Source organism: Protopterus annectens, chromosome 2.part1 (genome assembly GCF_019279795.1).
Source record: "Protopterus annectens isolate FY-2018-M chromosome 2.part1, PAN1.0, whole genome shotgun sequence".
NCBI classification, from domain to species: domain Eukaryota; kingdom Metazoa; phylum Chordata; order Ceratodontiformes; family Protopteridae; genus Protopterus; species Protopterus annectens.
Genome location: NC_056729.1, coordinates 421,931,137 through 421,953,421, shown reverse-complemented (window position 1 = coordinate 421,953,421; position 22,285 = coordinate 421,931,137). Strand labels below are relative to the sequence as shown.

Genomic DNA, 22,285 nt, shown 5'->3' with positions numbered 1-22,285 from the left:
CCAAAACATTAGGGATGGAAACATAATTGTTAACTTGTTTAAAATGTTAGATTATACAGATATCTGCATATAATGCAAGTTTTTGCACATACATACAGACTGAAGTTAATCAGATTGAGAAGCTAAAAAGAAAACTTGCTAAAGGAATCTCTTCAATCTTTAATAAAAATTACTATTCAAGGCTCACTACACTCTGTGTGTAAAATATCAACTATAGATTTATTTGAGGAAATCTCTGTTTGGCTGACAAACTTTAACAGAAGAAAACATTAGTACCATTACAGATATTCAAATATGAATATAGAACAAAGTTAAACAATACAATAAACTAGCTGGGCTCATCACACAAGGTCTCCCAAAATTGTGGGGTAAACTTCCCCTAAAATGTATAGATATCAGCAATATCAAGTAATTCACAGTTAATAGTGATATCTAGATGGGAGAATCGAAATATAACCATAACATCAGGCAGTCTGTATTTTTCAAAGGAGTTCAGTTTGTGGTAAGTTTTCCAAACATAATCAGTAGTAGTGTTACATCAGCAGTCAGAGCAGGGAAAGAGAACATATCAGCCACTAACCTTTCCTTTGTCCTGCCAGACCAAGCAAAAGAGGGTGAGGATCAGATATTTTTAAGTGCCAAAGAGATTAATCTCTGGAGTACCCCCATTTCCAGAAGACCTTGACTGGACATGTCCTCTGTACCTAGGCAAGGTACAGAGGGACCCACCATCTCATTCACCTCCTGGAAATGTAAACTGCTGACAAATGGATCATGTCATGGGGGTTGGGAGGGTGGTATAATGGTTAAGGTGTTTGCCTTGCAAACACAAGGTGCAGGGTTTGAATCTCACAAGGGGTAATTGGCTAGGCTTAAAATGGCTCGCAAGGGCAGTTAGCTTAGTACTAATCTATGAACCTATGTATGACCCATTGCCAGAACAGTATTACTTCTTTGATCAACCAGACAAGAAAAGGTCCTAGTACTGTTCTTTAGCTATGTCTGCAAACTTAAAAGCAATATACAATTATGTGCAGAGCTCATTGTAAATGGAGCCACCTATACTGAGCCAGAAGATATAGCAAACCTCCTGGCTGATAAATTCAGCTCCAACTTTACCTCTCTCTCCCCTGCAACCTTCCCTCAGGAAATATCATCAAATATAACTCCCCCTACTATAACTAGGGAACAGGTCCTTAATGCTCTGTCTAAGACCAAGCACACTGCATCAATGGGTCCAGACAATATCCCAGGATGCCTTCTAAATAGCATGAAACATGACCTATCAGGGCCTCTGGAATTACTATTTAACTGTAGCCTCCAAACAGGCTTCATGCCTCATGAATGGAGAAAGGCAACAGTCATCCTTCTGCACAAAAGTGGGCCATCTACAGACCCTGGAAACTACAGACCCATAAGTCTCACTAGTCTTATATGTAAAGCCATGGAAAGAATTATCATGGAGATGAACAACAGATAAACCTTCAGATGCTAGCCCCAACCCAGTTTGGTTTCATCAAGGGCAGATCATGCCTACTCAACCTGGTAGACTTCTTTGAGAAGCAATGGATGTGGGCAAAATCATTCATACTGCTTACCTTGACCTGGCCAAGCCATTTGACACAATACCCCACTCGGGCATTGTTGACAAACTCAAGAGGTTGGGTATAAACCCGTATATTACCCGATGGATATCCAACTGGCTCACAGACAGGCCCCAGGAAGTTAGAATTGGGGAGTCCACCTCTACAAAGAGGCCAGTCAGAAGTGGAGTCCCTCAAGGATCAGTCCTTGGACCTCTCCTTTTTGGCATTTACTTCTCAGAAGTCAAGGCCAATGGCAGTGGTCTCTGGCTGACTAAATTTGCAGATGATTGCAAATTAGAAGCTGTCATTGAATCTCACACTTACCGAAATGTTCTCCAGGAGGGGCTGACACAGACAAACAACTGGTGTCATAGCCATGGACTAAAACTAAATGCCAAGAAATGCATAATAGTATCCTTTGGGAAGTCATCCATCCCTCATACTGACAACACGCCCCTTAGAGTTCACCCAGTAGTCAGGGACTTAGGGACACACATAGACAGTAATCTAGCCTTTGACCATCATGTGTCTACAGTGGTGAGGAAATCATTCTATGTTGCGCAACGTATAAACAAAGTTATGGCATCTAAGTCCAAGTAAGTCATTGTTCCATTGTATTAAGCATTCATCAGACCCATCACTGAGTACAATTCCTCCTTTGGTATGTACCTAACCAGGTATATCCAACAATTGGAATGTCCACAGAGGTTCCTCACTAAAAGAATACAGGGCATAAGTAAAATGTCCTATGCAGACCGCCTCAAGGCCATACCCCTGTATTCTGTCTCATACAGGCTTTTGAGGGGAGATCTATGCCCAGCATACAGGGCATTGTCAGACCCCACTTTAATGCGGGGGTCTATATTATAAGATTGATGGTTGAAAACATTGAACAGCATATGGTCGACACCATATGGTTGATGTCTTCAAACATCGAACTTATAAAAACAACAAAAAAAAAAAGAAAAGAAAAGAAAAAAGTGCCCTAATGGGTTTAAGAAGGGAGGCAAGCCCCCCTGCACCCCCCCGCTACTTAAATATACAAACTCCGAGACCGCACTACATTGCAGTAAATGGAAATCTCCCCTTATGGAGATTTCCGTTTACACGTTCGATGTGCGCTTTCGCTATTCTCGTGTCGACAATATCAGCTTCGTTATTGTCGGCTCTCAAGAATATAATATAGATCCCTTTAATGGAGCTCCTGCATACATATATATATATATACATATATATATATATATATATATATATATATATATATATATATGTACGCAACCCAAACAGCACCAAAATTACCCATTCTAAAGACTTAAACCTTGCCTGTGATATAAATAGAACCTGCTGGAGAGATGTATGTATCCCAGAGAGTACCCTGTCTATGGAACAGGCTCCCCATCCATGTGAAGCAGAGTTCCTTCCTAACCCAATTCCAATGCAACTTGGAAAATTGGATGGGAAACTGGAAATTCATCCCTGGTTTGGCACCCATGTCTCTAATGGACACAGGTAACCTGTAAATGGTTCATCTTCCAGGTCCATGCTTACACTTATCCAGGGTATCAAAACTTGTCAGAGATTTGGGATGCATGGCTAGGCTTAACAGGCCCTTATGGTTGTCAGCCTAGTAAACACCTATGAACCTATGAAGATAGGCTCCCTGCACACAAGAGAAGTGCTCATTATCAAACTCTGCGACACGTTCAGCTGCAGAAAGGGAAATGTACCTCAGCTAATTGGCAGGGAATGTCCACCACCGTACAGCCTGGTGATGTGTCAAACATCAACAGCAGCCCATGACAATTTAGTGATTCTATAGCTGCTGGCACATTATCATCCTCTACAACATCTATAAATAGCACAATCAAACCTGGAAAGTCAGTGTCTGAGGATGGACCCTGGTGAGCATCCAACTCCGCTTGCTAAATAAATTCTTCTGAGCTGGGATCACAGAGGACTGCCTTCAACTTACAATCGCCCCTAAAACTGTACACAAAGGACAGCCACTTCCAGGATGTCCCAGTAAAATCAATGCAAAATGCAAGTTGCTCAAATAAATGAACTTCAAGAGATCCTTCTCCTGCAATGATTTAATCACTATGACCAACACCTTGTGAAAATTGTGGGTGCTAAGGAAAACCAAATGGCAAAAATCTGGACTAGAAGTGAGGTCTACCAAAAATCTCTCATTACTGATGTGTCAAAAGGTGTCACTTACAGTATATCCAGGGACACCATCCAGGAGATCTGTTGAAACAAAGGCATAACCCTTCTGTAGAGTGACCATCCAGAATTGAATGCACCAGCAGTACTGGTGGAAGCCGCTGAGGTTCAGAATAGGAGATAAGTCACCCAACACATTTGGGACCAGGAAAAGAGATGAGTAAAACCTCTTAACATCAAGCTAGACTCTATGATCCCTCTTTCAGTCTGAGCCTATCCCACAAGCTCTACTGAATGGACTGATCTGCCAATGGAACTCTTCTTGGTTAGGGAGGACCTACATTTGCAAGACTGTGGTGGAAGGTGACCTCATCTAGGACCCATTGGTTCTTTATGACAGAGCATCAAGCAGAGGCAAATGTGAGAACTGCCCTACCGGATAGTGACTTCACCAGCACTGGGGAAGGCAATACCATGTGACATCGCAAGGACTTCCTTGTATGGCTCTTACTCTTTTGGGGTTAGCCAGGACTTGTAGAGAAAAGAGTAGAACTGATGGAAAAGGGATAAAAATGGATCATGCATAAGGTGCCCTCAGGCAGCTCTACTGGCATCTGTAATGATTAGGGAGCAGAATAACTCAAGGCTCATCAGGCTTCATCCTGAAAAAACTCCAACACATGCTTCTGGGGTGAAGACAGTTGCCCATGGCCAGTCTAAGTTGTTTCTGACAAGCCTGATCACCAAAAGAATGATCATCTGGGGACAGGCAGATGGAGGGAAAGGTTAATTATTCTTGCCCACCTCAGAGACATTTGCCACAAGTTGTTCTGACAAGATAGTATCCTAACTTCCACTGCATTCAAGCAAATAGCCAAATATAATGTGAGGTTGGCAGAGGATTGCATCATGTCTAGCACAGGCTTAGTTCAAACTCTCTGACTATACACTCCATCATCTGTGACTCAAGCTCTTACCTGGTATCAAACATCTACTTAATGTCCAAGGCACAAAAAGGGAGGCTCTGATGTAGGAAAACTGGAAGGATCCTCTTCAGCTAGGGGCCGTTGGCTGATGTGGGCCTGTGACCCAGTCCCATAAGAAGACTCGCTGGCTCCCAGTTGTTTTTTTTTTGTGAATGCTATTATACCCTGTGTGCCACTAGAGGGGCTGCTGGAATTACATAATTTCAGAAAGCTACAGCAGTAGAAGTTATTATCTAAAGGTTCATAGGTGTAATACCAGGCTAACAACCACTGGGGCCTTTATAAGCCTAGCCATGCATCACAAATGTCTCCCACGTGTTTTCTGAGCCATACAGGTTATCTTAATAGTTATATGTAAGCTAGGGGATGATTTACAAACTGCTTCTGTCCATTAGAGGCATAGGTGCTAGACCTAGGGTGAATTTCCAATTTCCCAGCCACTGGTCCAGGTTACACTTGAATAAGGTTAGGCAAGAATTCTGCTAGAAGTGGATGGGAAGCCTGTTCCAGAGGAAGGGAATTCTGTGATACACATACCTGTCATCCAACATGTCCTACTTATTTTGCAAGAAAGGTTCAAATCCTTAGATTGAGGAGTTCTGATACTACTGGTTTTGCAGATGTGCAAAAGGTCCATCAGAGCAGGAAGTAAGGATGCCCTGTATGCCAGGCACAGATCACCTTTCAACAGTTTGCAGAAAACTTAGTATAGAGATAGGACTTTGAAGCAATTTGCATAGGAAATGTTATTTACATCCTGTATTCTTTTTGTGAAGAATTTCTGTGAATGTTTCAGTTACTGCATACCGAAGGGCGAGTTGTACTAAATGATGGTTCTGATGATGCCGAATACAGAGGAACGATGGCCTCCTTGAACCTAGATGCCATGCCCTTGCTTATAAGTCAAGCAGCATACAATGATTTCATTACTACTTTAGACGTGTTGGTTGAAAGTCATGTCACTCTCCACATCCTTGACTTCTGGACACACTTTTAGGGGTGTGTTTATTTGGGTGGATGACTTCCCAAAGAGTACTGTTATGCATTTCTTGGCATTCAGTTTTAAGCTATGGCTTTGGCATGTCATTTGTCTGTGTTAGTCCTTCCTGTAGGATGCTAGTGTCTTGGGGGATTCTATGACTGCTCCTAGCTTGCAGTCATCTGCAAACTTGGACAGTCAGAGGCCTTTGATATTGGCTTTGACTTTCAAGAAGTAAATGCCAAAAAACAGCAGGCCCAGCAGAGAGCCCTGAGGGACGTGCTAGCGACTGGCTTCTTTGTGGAGGTGGTCTTCAGTATCCTAACTTAAGTCATATCTGAGAGCCAGCTGACTATCCACTGCATAACATATGGGTTAATGCTTAATTCCACAAGTTTATTTACAATGCTTAAGTGGTGCATTGTATCAAATGCCTAAGCCAGGTCAAGGTAGGCAGTATGCAGTGTTTAGCCCTCATCCATTGCCTTGATGACCTTTTCAAAGAAGTCCACAAGGCAGAGTAGGCATGATCTGCCTTTGACAAAGCCAAACTAAGTTGGTCCCAGTGTTTGAAGGTTTCTTATGTCATTATTTATTTATTGACATTTGTTAACTGGATTGGTCCAACCAGCCAAGTAGCCCATTTTCAGTGGAGACCCGAGGGGAAAAGCTCCAGATTACAAACAAATTACAGTTCAAAATTCATTCTCAAATAGTTTACAGTAGGTATACAAATTCACAATCCATCAGAGTAAAAAAAATTTAGAACAACCAGTCAAAAAGAATAAGTAAGAAGCATGCACATCAAAATTAAACAAGTAACATTTGTACAAAGAGACTATAAAAATATACCTCAGAAAGTTAAGCTTTCAGATTTTGTGAGGTTGAGTTTACCAGGTAAACATCAAGTAGGTTACTAGGTGAGAGTAGTACATAAGTGGTGGGAGTATAATATGAGTGTGTGGTGGGGTTAGGTTGGGTCATGGCAGGGGCAAGTCTTGGAGTTCAGTAGGTGAAGTCTGAGTTCTTTTTTAAAGTGTAGTTGGTGGGTAATGGAGCGAATGTGTATAGGAAGTTTGTTCCACGCTTGGGCTACTGAGCATTTATATAGAAGTTTGTCCACATTTATTTGTTTCTTAGGTTGGTAGATATCGAGAAGTTTCTGGTTTGATATGTAGAGGGTCCAAGATGGGGAATAGGTGGATACCAGGGAGGAGAGAACAGGGAGGGAAGTTGGTTTGTGTAGTATAGAGTGTATCATTTGAAATTGTGAAAGGAGGAGCTGTTGAGGGAGTTCGAGCCATTGGAGAGCGTTTAGTGCCAGGCAGTGGTGTGAGTTGTTAGGAGAGTTCATAATGAATCTAGTTATTTTATGGTATGTTTGCTGAAGTATGGTCAAGGTTGTGGCCTGAATGTTAGTTAGAATTGGGGCAGCATATAGAAGACAGGGAAGGAGGAGTGCTTGTGTCAAGGAGAGTCTGGCATTGGGGGTTAGGAATTTTTTATTGTGATATAGCAAGCCTAGTTTCTGGTGAGTTTTTTTTATACATTGAAGTATGTGTAGGTTAAATGTAAGTTCATCATCAATGATGACACCTAGGAGCTTTGTGTTGGGTTCAGGTTTTATGATGTGCTATTGGAGGATGTAATAGAAAAGGTGGATTTCTGATGAGATAAAGAGCGGGAGAGAAAGAGAATGAGTTTGGTCTTTTTAGGGTTCAGGAAGATTAGATTAGCAGATAGCCACTTTTCAGTGGATCGGAAGGTGACTTGGGTTAGGGTAAGGAGTTCAGAGATGTTATTGGAGGTGGAGATGATAGACGAGTCATTTGCATATTGGATGAGGGCCGATAGTTGACAGGATGTGTATAGGAGTTCAGAGATGTTATTGGAGGTGGAGATGATGGTTGAGTCTTCTGCATGTTGGATGAGGGTCGATAGTTGACAGGATGTGTATAGTTACAGAAAAAAATGGATAAATGGTGCAATAGTAAACCAATAAACAAAGAAGCACCACCACAAACCAAGTTGGATACCCTCACTCCGTTTAATGGACGAATAACACACATAAACGCAAAGTGAGGGTATCCAACTTGGTTCGTGGTGGTGACTTATATGTGCTTTGCGTTTATGTGTGTTATTCGTCCATTAAACGGAGTGAGGATATCCAACTAGGATGTATATAGATCATTAGTGAAAATGTTAAATAGGAGGGGACCCAAGATGGAGCCTTGTGGAACACCGGATGGCACTGGAATATAAGGAGAGCAGCATGACAGCCATCTGACTGATTGCTGCTACAAGAGAGAAATAGCTATAGAACCCTGATAGGGAGGTATCAGATAGGCTGAGGTTAGTAGGTTTCGATAGCAGTATGGGGTGAGAGACTGTATCAAAACCTTTGGATAGGTCAAGAAAGAGACAAGATATGAGTTGGTTGTTATTACGGGCCTCAGCGATAGTATGAGTAAATGATAGGTGGGCAGTAGTTGTGCTATGGTTAGGCTGGAAACCATGCTGAGTGGAAGTGAGAAGGCTATTTTGGAGGAGATGATAATTCTTTCCATGGCTTTCCATATGAGACTAGTCAAGATTCATGGGTGTGTACTTCCCATCACCATTAATGGACCACCCTTGTGCAGAGGGATGGCTACTGCAGTCCTCCATTCATATGGCACAAAGCCTGTCTGAAGAGTATGGTTAAATAGTGACTTCAATAGTCAGGGTAGGTCATGCTTCAGTCTATTTAGACAGCATCCTGGGATATTTTCAGGGACCATTGTTGAGGTGTTCTTAGTCTTAGAAAGAGCATTTAGGACCTGATCCCTAGTGATAGTTGGGGGTTATGTTTGACTATAGTAAATGGCAGGCAGCCAGGGAGGGGGTGAAATTGGAGCTGAATTTATTAGCCAGAAGATTTGCAATATCTTCCAGCTCAGTGTAATCGGCTCCATTAACGACCAGTTCTGTGCAAGGTTCTGTACCACCTTTGAGGTTTCGGACATAGTTAAAGAAAACCTTGTGGTTGCCCTTGGCCTGAGAGGCTATCTTTACCTCAAAACTGGCTTTGGTAAACTTAATTTGCCCACTTAGTTGTTTGTTTACTCTGATGAGAGAGAGTTTTTATCCTGCTGGATGTTGCACTTCCTAATTTTAGCTATAATTTTTTTTTTCTTTTGCTGTATAATCTGTTTATGTTTAGATTTCACTAAGGTGTTTTTTTTTTGTTCTGGGCCTGTTTCTGGTAGTTGTCTCTATGCATCTAGTAACATGATTGTACAGGGTTTCAGTGAAGAATTCTCCATAGGCAACTGTGTTCTCTGGGTTTCGATGAGCTTGAAATTTGTCAGGTAATCACATAATAGGTAGTTTCCTTTAGAGTAGCTCCTGTTACAGGGTTTGCTGGGGTCACAGCACTGGCTTTTATTTCAAAGGAAACAGCTTCATGTTTTGACCTTACCAGAGAAGACACTACAATGTGGGGGTGCAGCATTCTCCAATATTTGTGAGTACCAGATCCAGTATGTTTGCAACCCTAGTGGGCAAATGGACTAACTGGTCCAGGGTGCTTGTGTTGTGTTTACAAAGCTGAGGAAACTCTAGGCCTACAAATTTAGCGTCATGTTGGATTCCCACTTTATACAATGTTAAAGTCCCCCTTGAATATGCTACTGGGCTATATGGTAAGTGTTTCCAATAGGTCTAAGACATTATGATTTAATGGTTTTGTGGGTCACAGATGGTGATCTATAGCTTGCAAGAATATGATACTGGATTCTACCCGCGGCAATTTGGACATGGAGAAGCTCAAGCACATCATCCTGTTTGACCAGCATTGAGATATGCTTGTTTTTGATGTAGATTGAGACCCTTCCACCTTTAGTCTCTGCCTGTGCAATAGCTTGTCTAAATTTGTGGAAGGCACTGTTTCCCTGCCCTGACGGGGTGCTCTCAGTGGTTTTAAACCACATTTCTGTAAATGTGGAGATTCAAGATCAGTCTTCCTGAAAGCCACAAGTTTAGTAAGCAGAAGCTCAGAGGTGCTCAGAGGTGACCTATGCCTGACCTATAGGGCCATGTCAAACCCTGAACTAATGGAAATGCTTCACCTCAAAAAAACGAGATCCCGCAGAACCACTCGTTCTAGCGACTTGAACCTATGTACAACAATAAACAGGACATGCTGGAGGGATAGATTCCTGTCCCAGTGACTCCCCTCACTCTGGAATAGAATCCCAATCCATATTCGACAGAGCTCCTCTCTGACCCTCTTCAAGAGAAATCTTGATGAGTGGATGGGTAATCATAAGTTCTACCCTGGGATCACTTCAGGAGCCCTGTTGACAGAAGCCCAGGTTACTAATCTAATGGGGAGGCGAAAGCCATCACTCTGTGGCTAGGCTTATAAATGCCCATGGGCAGATAGCCTAGTACTTACCTATGAACCTAAGAAGCCCCACAGTCTGAACACAGTTATGCAACTACGGGAATGGCATTCAGTATAATACTGCCTAAATAGATTTCATTCTTACATTTAGATGGATTTAGTTGTGGCAAAAGTAAATGTAAAAATAAAACAGCAATTTTCAGATAAGCAGTTTAAGCCAAGGAAAAAATACATATTAGCACTGCAGGTCTGATAATGCAGTAGATGTCAGTTCTGCATAGCCTGCTCTGACTTCCCTTTAATTAACAGATGTGTTAACAGTGGCCTGGATTGACTATAGAGCTTGAAAGAGTTGCTGAGTAACTTCCTCAGTCTGCTAGGAAAAGTACATTTCTAAAGGGAAGAGTTTTAAATCTAGGAGATGGAGCTTATCTTCACCTCACAAACATTCTATGAGCTTGAACCAAAAATAAGTGAATAAATAAATGAAAATACTGACTTAGTATTTAAGCAAAATAACTATATTTTTAAAACAATAATAGGCTTTAATAGACAATACAGTTTAATTGCAAACATTCCCTAGAATAAGTCTATGCATTCCTCCACCTCTCTCCAATGCAAATGTACTAATTGCTTTCTTGATTTATCCTGCTACACCCAATTACAAATGGTTTTAGCAAACCAGACTATCTCTAATGGATATCTGCATAATCTCCTCATTTTGGAAAGCTGAAGACAGTAATTTCCCTCCACCAAGGTGAGTGATGGCATGGGGTACAATGGCAGAAGAAAGGCAGAAAAGTGTATAAAAATGAACCACCCTGCAGCATGCTGTCAAAAGACAGTCTAAGCAATTTCACAGGATCTTCCCATCAGGTGCAACTTTGTTTCATGAAATAAAAATAAAACAAAGAAATACAGATGTAATTAATTCAACCTCATACACTCCTTACATATATGCCGCCTAAAATATTTTAATGTTATGCATACAGCATAAATCATGAATGCGTGAAAGGAGTGGGGAGGGGGGGTCACAAGGGCTTACAGCATTAGCTACATTTATTATATTTCCACAGCGCCATAAGACAAATAGCATGCAGAGTACAGCACATTTTTGTGTCTTGAGTACGTTAACCTAATAAACCCTAAGGGGAGGGGGCACCTATTCCTGCTAAGTGTGTGCATGTGTAGGCACTGTACTGTACAGTATGTCTGTATGTGTGCAATACCTCTGCAGCCAGCATGTGTGCTGCTGTTACTGCTGCTGCCGCCGCCGTCGCTGCCCTTTGATCCCTGCATTAGTGTTAGTTAGGGCTCGGAGACACCCAGAGAGCAGCCATCGACACCACCGCTCTGCAGCTACATCACCTCAGCCTCTCTCCACAGCCATTGCTAGCAACACTGACTCCGGCCGACAGCTACCCCTAAAGAGCAAAACAGCAAGTCAGCTACACAGTTCAACACCAAAAGCTCTTTTTTATTTTATGTGAACTACCTATAATCAAGAAGGAGAATGTGAAAGGGGAAAATGCCCAGGAGAAAGCAGGAGCAACCCAAGCGGCTGCCCTCACGTAAGTCCATCTCGACTGCTCTGCTTTTTGTTGCCAGCGTTCCATTTCGTTTTAAGGCTCCTTTAGTTTTCTGCCACCGTTTAGGGTTACAGAGGTGAAACGCACAAAGACACCGAGCCGGGGCGATTTCTCCTTTAGGTCGGAGCTGGGCAGCCATGTTGGTGATGAAGAGTTACTGGTGCCGCCGTTGCTGTTTTCCGTGTCTGTGTCTCATTCCCTTTACCCTCGCCCCTCGTGGGCTAACAGTTATTAATCGATAGGGGTCCCCTCCCTGCCCCGAGGTTACCGCGGCCATGGCCGCTAATACGGACAGAAAAGGAGCTCTAGTGGCATGTGACAGGCAGCGGGGAACCGGGATCACCCCTTAGAGGAGGGTTTGTTGCTCTTGACCGCCCGCAGTCAAACGAAGGGTCAATCGGATCAGCCGAGGTAAGCTAGACTCCGGCTTCAGTGCCTTAGCTGCCAAGTGTAAATACAGTAGCAGCAGCGGACCAGCACAAGTTATACACCCCCTCCTCCCCCAGCATAGACAGCTGGAAATGTGAAGGCTAACTTTTGTCGATTGTAAATGCTTTGCCATCTAGTATATAAACCTTTCCTTCTCGCACCCTGTTCCAAGGTTGGAGTTTCCCGTCCCCCGTTTCTGTTTTATACTGCTTGGGGGCTAGCGTCACTTCCCCAATGACTGAACGGAGTTCATGGTTGTTGGTGTCAAAGCCATGGTCGGTCACCTGAAGTTCAGGGACATATTCCCTTTCTTGGTTTGCAGCCATTCTTTGCAGGCAGACTGAAATCAATACACATACACATAGAGATATATACACACACACAGTAACTGTTGCCTAGCGGCTCCCTGTTTGACAGACAGCTGTGCTACCGAGTGACAACTCATTTTGGAATGAGGACCACGTCGGCCTCACTGCCTCAACACCCCCCCCCCCTTCTCTCTTAATTTAGGGAATTGTTATATATGCTGTGCTCGTTTGACCCCGACGTACAGTTTTTAAGGTTGTGTTTTTATCTGTTTGGTTCACCGTCATTTCGCTGTCTCTCCACTAGAGGATCTCGAATAGTTGAAGGCTGTGGCTAATTTTTTTCCTGCAACCTATTGCTTGCTTAAGGTTTCTATTTGACAAGTCACTTCAGGCCAGCTTTCAGGGGTTACAGACAAGTAGACATGTTGGAGTTCATCATTAAGAAATGTTGAGAGAATGGTGCTTTAACAGAGACTGAAGATCAGAGGAAGTCTATCGACTGTTGTTGATTTTATAAGTCCTTTCACCTGTCAGTTGTCATATCACAGAGAGGGGAATCAAAAACTGCCAGCTTGAGGAAATTGTACTTTATATCAATATGTTAAGTTTGTCTTGCATTTACAAGGGAGTTATCCCACTCAGAGAAAGGTTATTGGTTATAAAAGATAAAATAATTGCAATGAGCATCTTTTATGAAATCAGCACATTCTTTTTAAAGTGCTTATGTAATAATTAATTATTCAAGGGAAATTAATGTGAAATTCTCACTGTTATTAGCAGTTTACTGATAGGCTGCTAAAGACATTCATTTCCACTGCTTGCTGTGTCCTACAAGTCTGAAAAAATTATACTTCATTCTATTTTAGTAGGAGTATAGAACCCATCAGAGTAGGATGTGGACAAGGTTAGCTTGTCTTGTAACAAGTGGAGCCAGGCGTTAGAGCCATAATCCCTGCAAAACGTATTCAACTTACATTTTGCACTTGACAACACACTTGCTGTGTACAGTTAGGTTCTAGTCCCCTTGAAATAAGCAGCATATGGGTAACTTGTACAAACCACAAATTCCAAACTCCCACTTAGCTTCTTTTTTGCCTTTCACAGATATGTTTCTGTAATTAACAGGGCGGCCTTTCTGGGTTCAGATTAGGCCCCTGGAGTTGATATGTACTTTGACTACTGTAGCAGCCACACTGGCGTCTAGTCTAATAAATATTATGATTCATCGTTTTTGATTGTTGATATATCATGTTACTTTATATGGCTTGTTTATTTGATTTTTAAATGCTTTATTTTCCGGTGGCTTTACATAACTGTTCTTTGACTTTTAAAATATTACTGGCTTTGTACTTGGCACTTGAAATATTGTTCTTAGGTGTATTTCATCATTGCTGTACCTCAGCCTCCACTTTAAGTGGGTTTTGCCCAGCTAGACAACCAACTCATAAAAAAATGTAAGCTACTTTATTATACTTTTCAATGGTGAGTCTTAACATATTTCTCATTAAAGCTTGAAACAATGACATTTGCTTTCTATTATTGATTGTTATTAAAAGTGTTGTTTTGGTGTGCTTCCAGATGCTGGAAACGTTGTATAATGCACTAGTCACTTTACTTTTTTATAATGTGGAAAACGTGTAAAAATTGCAGTAGAATGCTGAGCAGCCCATTATATGTGTGAGAACAAGTGCTAGACACCATACTGCATTTGCGTGGTTGGTTTAGTTACATGAAACTTGGGAGCTTCTGCAGTATGTTAGGGAAATGTTAATGCATGCCAGAAATAGGTAAAATCAAGTAATATCTGAATTATGCATTTCCATATTTTCTGAAGAACCATGCTGCTTCACAGAAAGAGAATTGTTTGAGAACTGTATTGTACTGAGACCCAGCTTTTATGGATTTAAGTCTTACAATGAAGTTGTAATAGTTTTTGGCAGTCAATCTAAGCAGGGTGCACCCTCCACCAACAGATGAAGTTGCCACTCTGTACCAGCTATAGTAAATTGTGACTGTTGTGTTGTATTAGAACATGTGCAATTCTCAAAGGATCATTCAGGCCTCATGGAGATAAGGTGATTTGATCATTTGTTTGTTTATTTGTTCTGTTATTGGTCTTAATGTGGTTCTGGGTTACACAAGTAAAGTACTGTTAGCACACCCCCTCAACTGTCTAGATTTTTACAAAATGCCCATGTTTCCGTTTTATTTTTGGTCTGTTCCTCATAACTTTTGTGGTTACCTGACAAATAATTGAAGACTGAAATCACTAAATAATGACACATTTGAGTTTCAGACCTTATATATTCATCAAAAAATGCATAATAACAGAAAACCCATTATTTTAGCAACTTTCTAAGTTTATAAGAGCTATATTTAAAATCTGTCCCCATTTTTGGGCCTTTGGCACTCGTTATTTTAGGCTCTGTCCAGATTTCTAGAACTATGAGGTTGAGGGGTATGTGTGTATTAGGTACAAGAAATCTTATTGTCTGGCTGCCTGAATTTGGCAGCCTAAGTAGCATCTCATTTTATGCTAGCTCGTTCCTTTTAACTTCAGCATTTTTCAGTCAGCTGTAATTTGTTTTTGGTAGTATTACTGTCTTTTATGAGAGTACTTCTTAATGGATTAAGATAATAGGTTGATGAGCTAGCATGTGCTGACCTGAGTTTTATTTCCACAGCCTCCTTTTGTATGATGTGTTATTTGTAAGCAAATTACTTTAACCAAGCTATTGCTTATACGTCATTCTTGAAGAGTCAGTTATGCCTAGGGTGTCTGAACTGGTTAACGAGCTAAAAAAGTTCTTTAATCAGGAAGGAAATGTGCTGTATAGGAGAGTAATTGTAATGCACCAGTATGTAATGTTGGATATTTTATACTTGGCCAGACAACCAGTAAATTTTTATTTGAAAGTGGTCTTGTATGCATATTGTTGCTGAGGTGCATTAAATCTTCTGGGAAGAAAAACATTTGTGCTATTTCTTTTATTTGTATTGCTGATACAGCTGCCAGAAGTAATATAGCTATAGGAGGTTGTGTTTATTGCAGTAGCTTAACTAGTTCAAATGTTGGGATTTGCTGGAGACCACGTGAGTCCACAGACACATGGTGTACCATTATAGGTGATGAAAACTGTTAAACTGGTTTGATGTTCCTATAAGATGTTTTGTTTTCTTGGATCTTTGCTGTTATAATTCAGGTAGCGTTCTGCCTCTGGAGTGCTTTGGCTGCTGCATATACTTTTAAAGCCAAGATGTTGATAGGTATTTATGCCTTCGATGAGTTATAGTAGATACTTAAGACTCTGGTAAGAGAAACTTACTTTGTTGTTGCCATTCCATAATGCTTCTCTTGGTTGACAGTAGTGGTCCTACCCATTTTGTTTCTGTCATGTGTTTCAGTGTAATCCTGCCTTATTTTAACAATCTCTGCTTTAAGCTGCTAATAGGTACCGTATAGCCTTCCCAACAACTACTTTACACAACAGATTATTTCACTCATTTCCTCCTGTATGAAAAAAGAATAATCTGTTATAAAACTGTCTCTATGTGAGTTACATTTGCTCCTTATCCTCCTGAGGAGTAGATACTTAGACCTTGTGGTCCTGTTTGCATTTCATTTTTCATCTCCTTTGTGTGTTTGATGCCTTTTTGTCCTGCGTCATACTGCATGCCCTTCTTTAGCCGGGAATGCCCCCCTGAAGCTGCCCTTGACCTTGCTTTTACCAGATTTCACTGTGTTTTCACAAATGTTGAGTTTTTCTTGGCAGGATAGTGTTCTAGCTGCATCTATATTATTACCTGAAGACGTACATGTTTCTGTTGTCCTGTGCTTTGCATCTTTCTGTTTTCTTTGCTCAAAGGCTTGTAACAAGGCCTGCTGTTTGTAGGCTTTATGAAGTAAATGATGAGCAGTATGTACTTTTTTCAACAATACTTCTCTTATCCACTGTGTAACACTTGGAAATTCTTAACACTGAAATCTCATCCTTAAAATTGTTGTTCAGTTCATGGCCATTTGTAACTTGACCTGCTTTGCACTTGATCTCTTCTGTGAAGTACAGATGTCTGTGCTAAATTCTGCTTTGCTCAGCATTAAACATTGAGAAACAGCTTATTTTGCCTTTGTAAATGAAAATTTCCAAAGAGCATTGCATGGCATATTAATAGATATTCTAAAACCTAAATGGTTGTATTAAAACATGTATTTGTAAGTGCTTCTTTATACTGCAATAGGAATGTCACTTGCAGTGCTAATGAGTTTAGATTGGATCTGGGAAACCAAATGACTACCATCCAGAGTGAAGGATGAACTATGAGAGGAATGACTCTCCTTTTCCGGTTCAGGGATTGGGAGAGCTGGGGTAGTATTTACTGTGTGTTTGCCATCAAGTCGAGTTATTAATGCTGTTCCATGTATATTTGTTGAGGACATACATGCTTTCCCACTTTTGATGGGGGGGGGGGGGGGGGATACAAAATTGTCTATTCTATGTGAGCTTTTTTGAGCCTTCTGTGAGCATAATAAGCATGTTTGGCATCAACCTGGCAGGAGGTTAAGCTGTGGTTTATCACAGTCAGCTTGAGTATTGGAATAGGATGGGGTAGGTACCTCCCTCCTACACACACACTTTTAAATAGAATCAGTTCTGCTCTTGGCTCAGATGTGTATATATGTGTGTGTGTTTGTGTATGTGTGTGATATATATAAAACTTAAAGTACTGCCTGTACGTGCATTTTACTGGCCCACTAATTTAACACACCTCGGCAACAATATGTGTACAAGACCTCTTTCAACACTGCTATTGGCTATCAACTGTAGATGGAGATACATTACAGGTACCATTTTAATTGCATTGCCAAGCCTGAGTTTGTGTTCTTTTTGCTTGTATTTATCTGTGCTACAACAAACCCTGTGGAGATATTGGTGAGCTGCCTGTGAGAGACAAGATAAGGCTGCATTTTTGGAAAGGCAATTTTGCCTTAATTGAAATTGTGTGCCTTTTTGTGAGTTAAAAAGTTGGAAAAAGGCATATAGGTAAAACGAAATGTATGTTATCTTTTAGTTAAGATTGGGTGACAGTATTCTGATTTAAATTATGTCAATAATATCAGGAACAAAACAGCGTTGCAGATTTCTTGTACACAAGAAAGTTAAGTAAAAGGTCCGATTTAACTTTTGTTTTAATTTCAACAGGCAAAGAGAAATAATAGACAATAATTTCATATTTATATACGAATGTAATGATTTCCAGGGCCTTTATAAGCCTAGCCACGTAATCCAAGCCAATCGTGTCCCTATGTTGGGTGTTTATTAGGAGTGAGTATTTTAAGACTGGGGCAGACATTAATGCCCAAACTGTCGGAGTCATGGGGGCCAGACCCAGGGTGTATTTCTGATTTCCCTTTCATTAGTCAAGGTTATGCTTAAATAGAGTTAGGGACGGACTCTGCTTCATATGGAGGGGATGACTATCCCAGAGCATGGAGATCCTCTGAGGCACATATCTGTTTCACTGCAAAAGGTCCATCAGAGCTGGATACGAGGATGCTTTGCATGCCAGGTGTAATCGCCTCTCAGTAAATTGTTGAAGACAAAGTATAGAGACGTGACTTTAAGGCAATCTCTATAGGACAGTGTGTTTTATATCCTGAGTTCTCCTGGTAAGGAACCATTTGTGGGTGTTTCAACTGTTGCACATGTCTGGTCAGGTACACGTTGAAGGGGGCATTATACTCCATGATGGGTGTGATGAAGGCTGAATAAAGTGGCACTATGACTTCCTTGGACTTTGATACCATAGCCTTACTTATAAGTTGGGCACCATAAAATAATTTTCTTACTACCTTGGCCACATGTTGATCAAAGGCCAGATTGCTGTATACATATGTTCTCAGATCCCTAACTACCGAGTCAACTCTTAGGGGTGTCTTATCAATGGAGTAATTAGCCAGGGTGGATCATGGGTCGGTACTAGGCTATCAGTATACAGATTATTGCAAGACTACACAATAACCAGAGGACAGGATAAAACCCTGCACCTTGTACCTGTGAGGTTAAGACCTTAACCATTGTACCAGCCTGATAGTGTTCACTTTATTTATTAGTGTTGGCTGTTTTTATTCTGGGTTCTTAGCATTTCAGAAGAAATACAGCACTTTTTCTAAAGTTTTTTTTGTCTTAAACAGTAAATACTATTAGCAAACAGTTCCACCTCCCCTGTTATTTGCCTGAATGTATGTGCATAGTTCGTTTGTTTGCTTTATGGATCTTCTGTAATTTTTTGAAGAAGTATTGTGCAGTACTCGCTCAGTACAGTGCTGTTAAACTTGGGTCACTAATGTATTCACAAATGCAATCTCATAACCAATGGGGCTGGTCACATTCTTTAACTACCTTCTGTGTGATTCTCTCTCTGTAAAGAGACTTGTTCATCGCATTTTACTTCCTTCAGTCTATTCCTCTTTAACCTTTGTCCCCATCACCTTACACGATCCAGTTTACTACCGAGTAGAGTTTGCATATTTGTGTTGTCTGTTCATTTACTAAGTCCTTTTTCAGCTCCTTCCCCTGTAGAGGTGTCCAGTCCCATCATTGCTTGGTAAGTCTGTATTAAACTTTTCTTTTTTCCTGTTTTCTATCATCTCCCTTAACTCAAGGCATCTGTTGAGTTACTCCCTTCCTCCACACTGTGCCCGTTTTCAACTTATCATGATAGCATCCCCAGTCCCAAGTAATGCTAAACTGTTGACAGTGCTCTTTCTGCAGTTTTATAGTTGTTCACTATCCTGTTTGCTGTTGTAACCTGCAAGCTGTACATCTGATATTATTAAATTAAACTATAATTTACATTTATACCCTGGGTTTCACCTTTATTTTTTCCAGTCGCATCAAAATAATAATTATCGGTTTCTTGCTAAATGTGTCAACAGGTTTACTGTTTCCCAGTGTTCCGTACAGTAGTTTGTTCATCTGAAATAATCTGAGCAAAAAAAGCAAGCAGGAAATATTGGCAGTGAAAAACAAAAGAGGCTCGCCACAGCTGAAAGTAAGACTCCAATTCTCACTTAAAATTTTTAATGAATCAAAGTAAAACAAAACACAGGATCCAAAGTGAGCGCTTTCACGTAACAAAAATGTTTCATCAGACTTCTAAGGATCACCTGATACTCTCTTCCTTATATATCTACTCTAATTAATTACAATTCATTTGAAACAATCAAATAATCAACTCTATATATGCAAATATATATATAAATAACTTATTATATCATTCTTCATACGTTTTTGTTACGTGAAAGCGCTCACTTTGGATCCTGTGTTTTGTTTTATTTTGATTCATTAAATATTTTGAGAATTGGAGTCTTACTTTCAGCTGTGGAGAGCCTCTTTTGTTTTTCTATAAATTTTGATCAAGTCTCAAGGGGCACTTCATTCGCAACCACTTAGTTTTTTGATTTGTTAAATATTGGTAGTGGTTCATTTCTGGAGGCGACTTATTTAGGTTTCGGCTGGCTCATCTCCTAATTCACACATACATACAGGGATGTACAGACACAAGACTTTGGTGAAACTTAAAATATTGCTATGTATGTCAGCATAGATGCATTTATTTGAAATTTTAGTTCTGGATCTTTGCTTTTAGCTGTTAAAGTAAAGCTATTCAACACTTTCTGGTTTATACCTTTGGAAATAGAAGGTTTCATGTAATATGTGAATGATAACATTCATGGTATAAAAACTCAGTACCTAAGATGGGAACAATAAAACAAAAATATATTACAACAAAGGTATTTCTGCATATGCTAACAATTAATTTATAAATAACAAATGGAAAAGTACAATTAGGCTAAGGAGGATTAATGTCACATACCAGGTTAAGGCTATTAGAGCGAGTAACCCATGTACCATTTGACTGACGGATATGCAGTATTTCCAGTAAAGCAGGGTCAAAGATTACCTTATATGCAATGCAGAGACCGCCTCTGAGTAGTATGTATGAAACTGAATAAAGTGACAGTGATTTCAGACGATCCACATAGGACAGCTGTTGAAGACCTTGAATTTTCCTTGTGAGGAACATTTATGGTCTTTCCAATTGCTGCAGGTGCTTGGGAAGGTAGTAAGGTACATACCAAAAGAGGAATTATACTCTATTATTGGCCTGATGAGGGAAGAGTACAGAGAGGTTACATCTTTTTTTCTGGAGGCAATGCCCTTACTTATGGGATGAGCAATATAGAATGCCCTTCTTACCACTGTGGAGACATGATGATCAAAGATAAGGAGAATATTGTTAAAGTAGCACAGACATAGTAATTTTAATTCTTATCTCCATGTGTACTTTAATAGGAGAAATAAGGTAAACAAGTTGCATAAGGTTATGTAGTGTACAAGTGGGAGTTGGGAACTAAAACAAAAAGCTCCAGGTGTGTAGTAAACTTCATTTTATTACAGTACTACATTGGTCTTGACACCCTGTATGTTTAAATTGCAATAGACATTCTGATAGCACTACATCTTTGTTTAGAACAGCATGTCTATAGTCCTAGGGCATTATATAAAATAACCTAGTTGGTGAGGTAAGGTCATTTTAAAAAAAACGTTGCCTTTACTTGTGATCTTTATTTCATTCTAGTGAAGCTCTTTTAAGATAACATGGGAGCTGTATAAGAACAGTATACTCCCTCACTGACTCCTATTGCAGGCATGTTAGCAGTAATCCTGAAGTTAACCAGCTTTACTTTTTTAAGCTATAACCTGAGAGCTTATTGTTTGTCTATTTCTGACCATAGGTCTGACAGCACGTTGCACATTTTGTTGTGAAGTTGGAAATCCCCAAGTTTTAGAACCTGTACAGCTTGGGTATTTCCAGCCGCAAAATATAAAGTGTATGATATACTGTTAGGAGTATGATGAGAAATGGATTGATTGTAACAACTGTGTAAACAGAGACTCAGTCAAACTGTCAACCACTGTACAGAAACCAGTTACCACAAAGCAGCAAGATTATTGCATTTATTTTGCCAGGTAATTCATCCATCACCCTTTCATCATCATCTATATTCTTGGCAGACAAACTCTTGGCTGCAAATGGTGTAACAAAACATGCTTTCTATTGAAGGAATGTCTCTGTCACTGACTTCTTCAATTGGCTAAAGCAATGGATAGTTCAGAATGGTGTGGTACATTACACTAGTAGTACTGGTATTACTGCTGGATAATGCACAAACCGAGGTGATCTCTAGATTAATTTTTATATGAAATGTCTAAGCAGTCTTTGTTAATACAACTCACACTGGCAGAATATACAGCTCATATCACATATTTGTTTCTCTATGGGAGTAGATAGCTAAAAATAAGTAAATACTTCCCCTTTTTACATCACTAAATGCCCTTTTTGCTATGTAGCCCCCCCCCCCCCAAGCCTCCAACGGCTTCCATCACCCCTGCCTATAATGACAGAATCTTGTGCCAAAGTGGCAGTCTAAAGATGAGGGTACCCTGGCCTAATTTCAGAATGTGAATCTGAATGTATCTGTGACTACCAAAGTGGGACTGGGCTTTGGTTTAGGCAGCAAATGCAACTCCACAGCAGAGAAAATTAGTGCAAAAGAGTGAGCAAATTTTTTTCTAACATTTAGAATAACGAAATAGTGTTCATAGTAGTGAACTGTTGTAACAGTGTTCAAGTCATTTTGGGTGACCTGAAGCCTTGATATCTTAGCATATTGGTATTTTTAATTTTTATTGATGTACTACATAGGCCACATTCCAAAAGGGCTGCTTTCAGTGTAAATCTGTCCTGATTCCAAAATACCTGCTCTCAGTGTAAGTGACTTACTTTGGTGTA

At 40.3% G+C, this 22,285-nt stretch overlaps 1 protein-coding gene across 1 annotated transcript in view; it reads left to right on the top strand.

The window, feature by feature from the left end:
- The first annotated feature begins 11,334 nt into the window (after positions 1-11,334).
- Positions 11,335-22,285, top strand: part of ZNF827 (zinc finger protein 827) — a 1,349,262-nt gene continuing 1,338,311 nt past the window's right edge. The window contains exon 1 of the mRNA XM_044062231.1: positions 11,335-11,672. Coding sequence (XP_043918166.1) covers positions 11,630-11,672 — 43 coding nt within the window. The 5' untranslated portion in view covers positions 11,335-11,629. The remainder of the gene's footprint in view (positions 11,673-22,285) is intronic.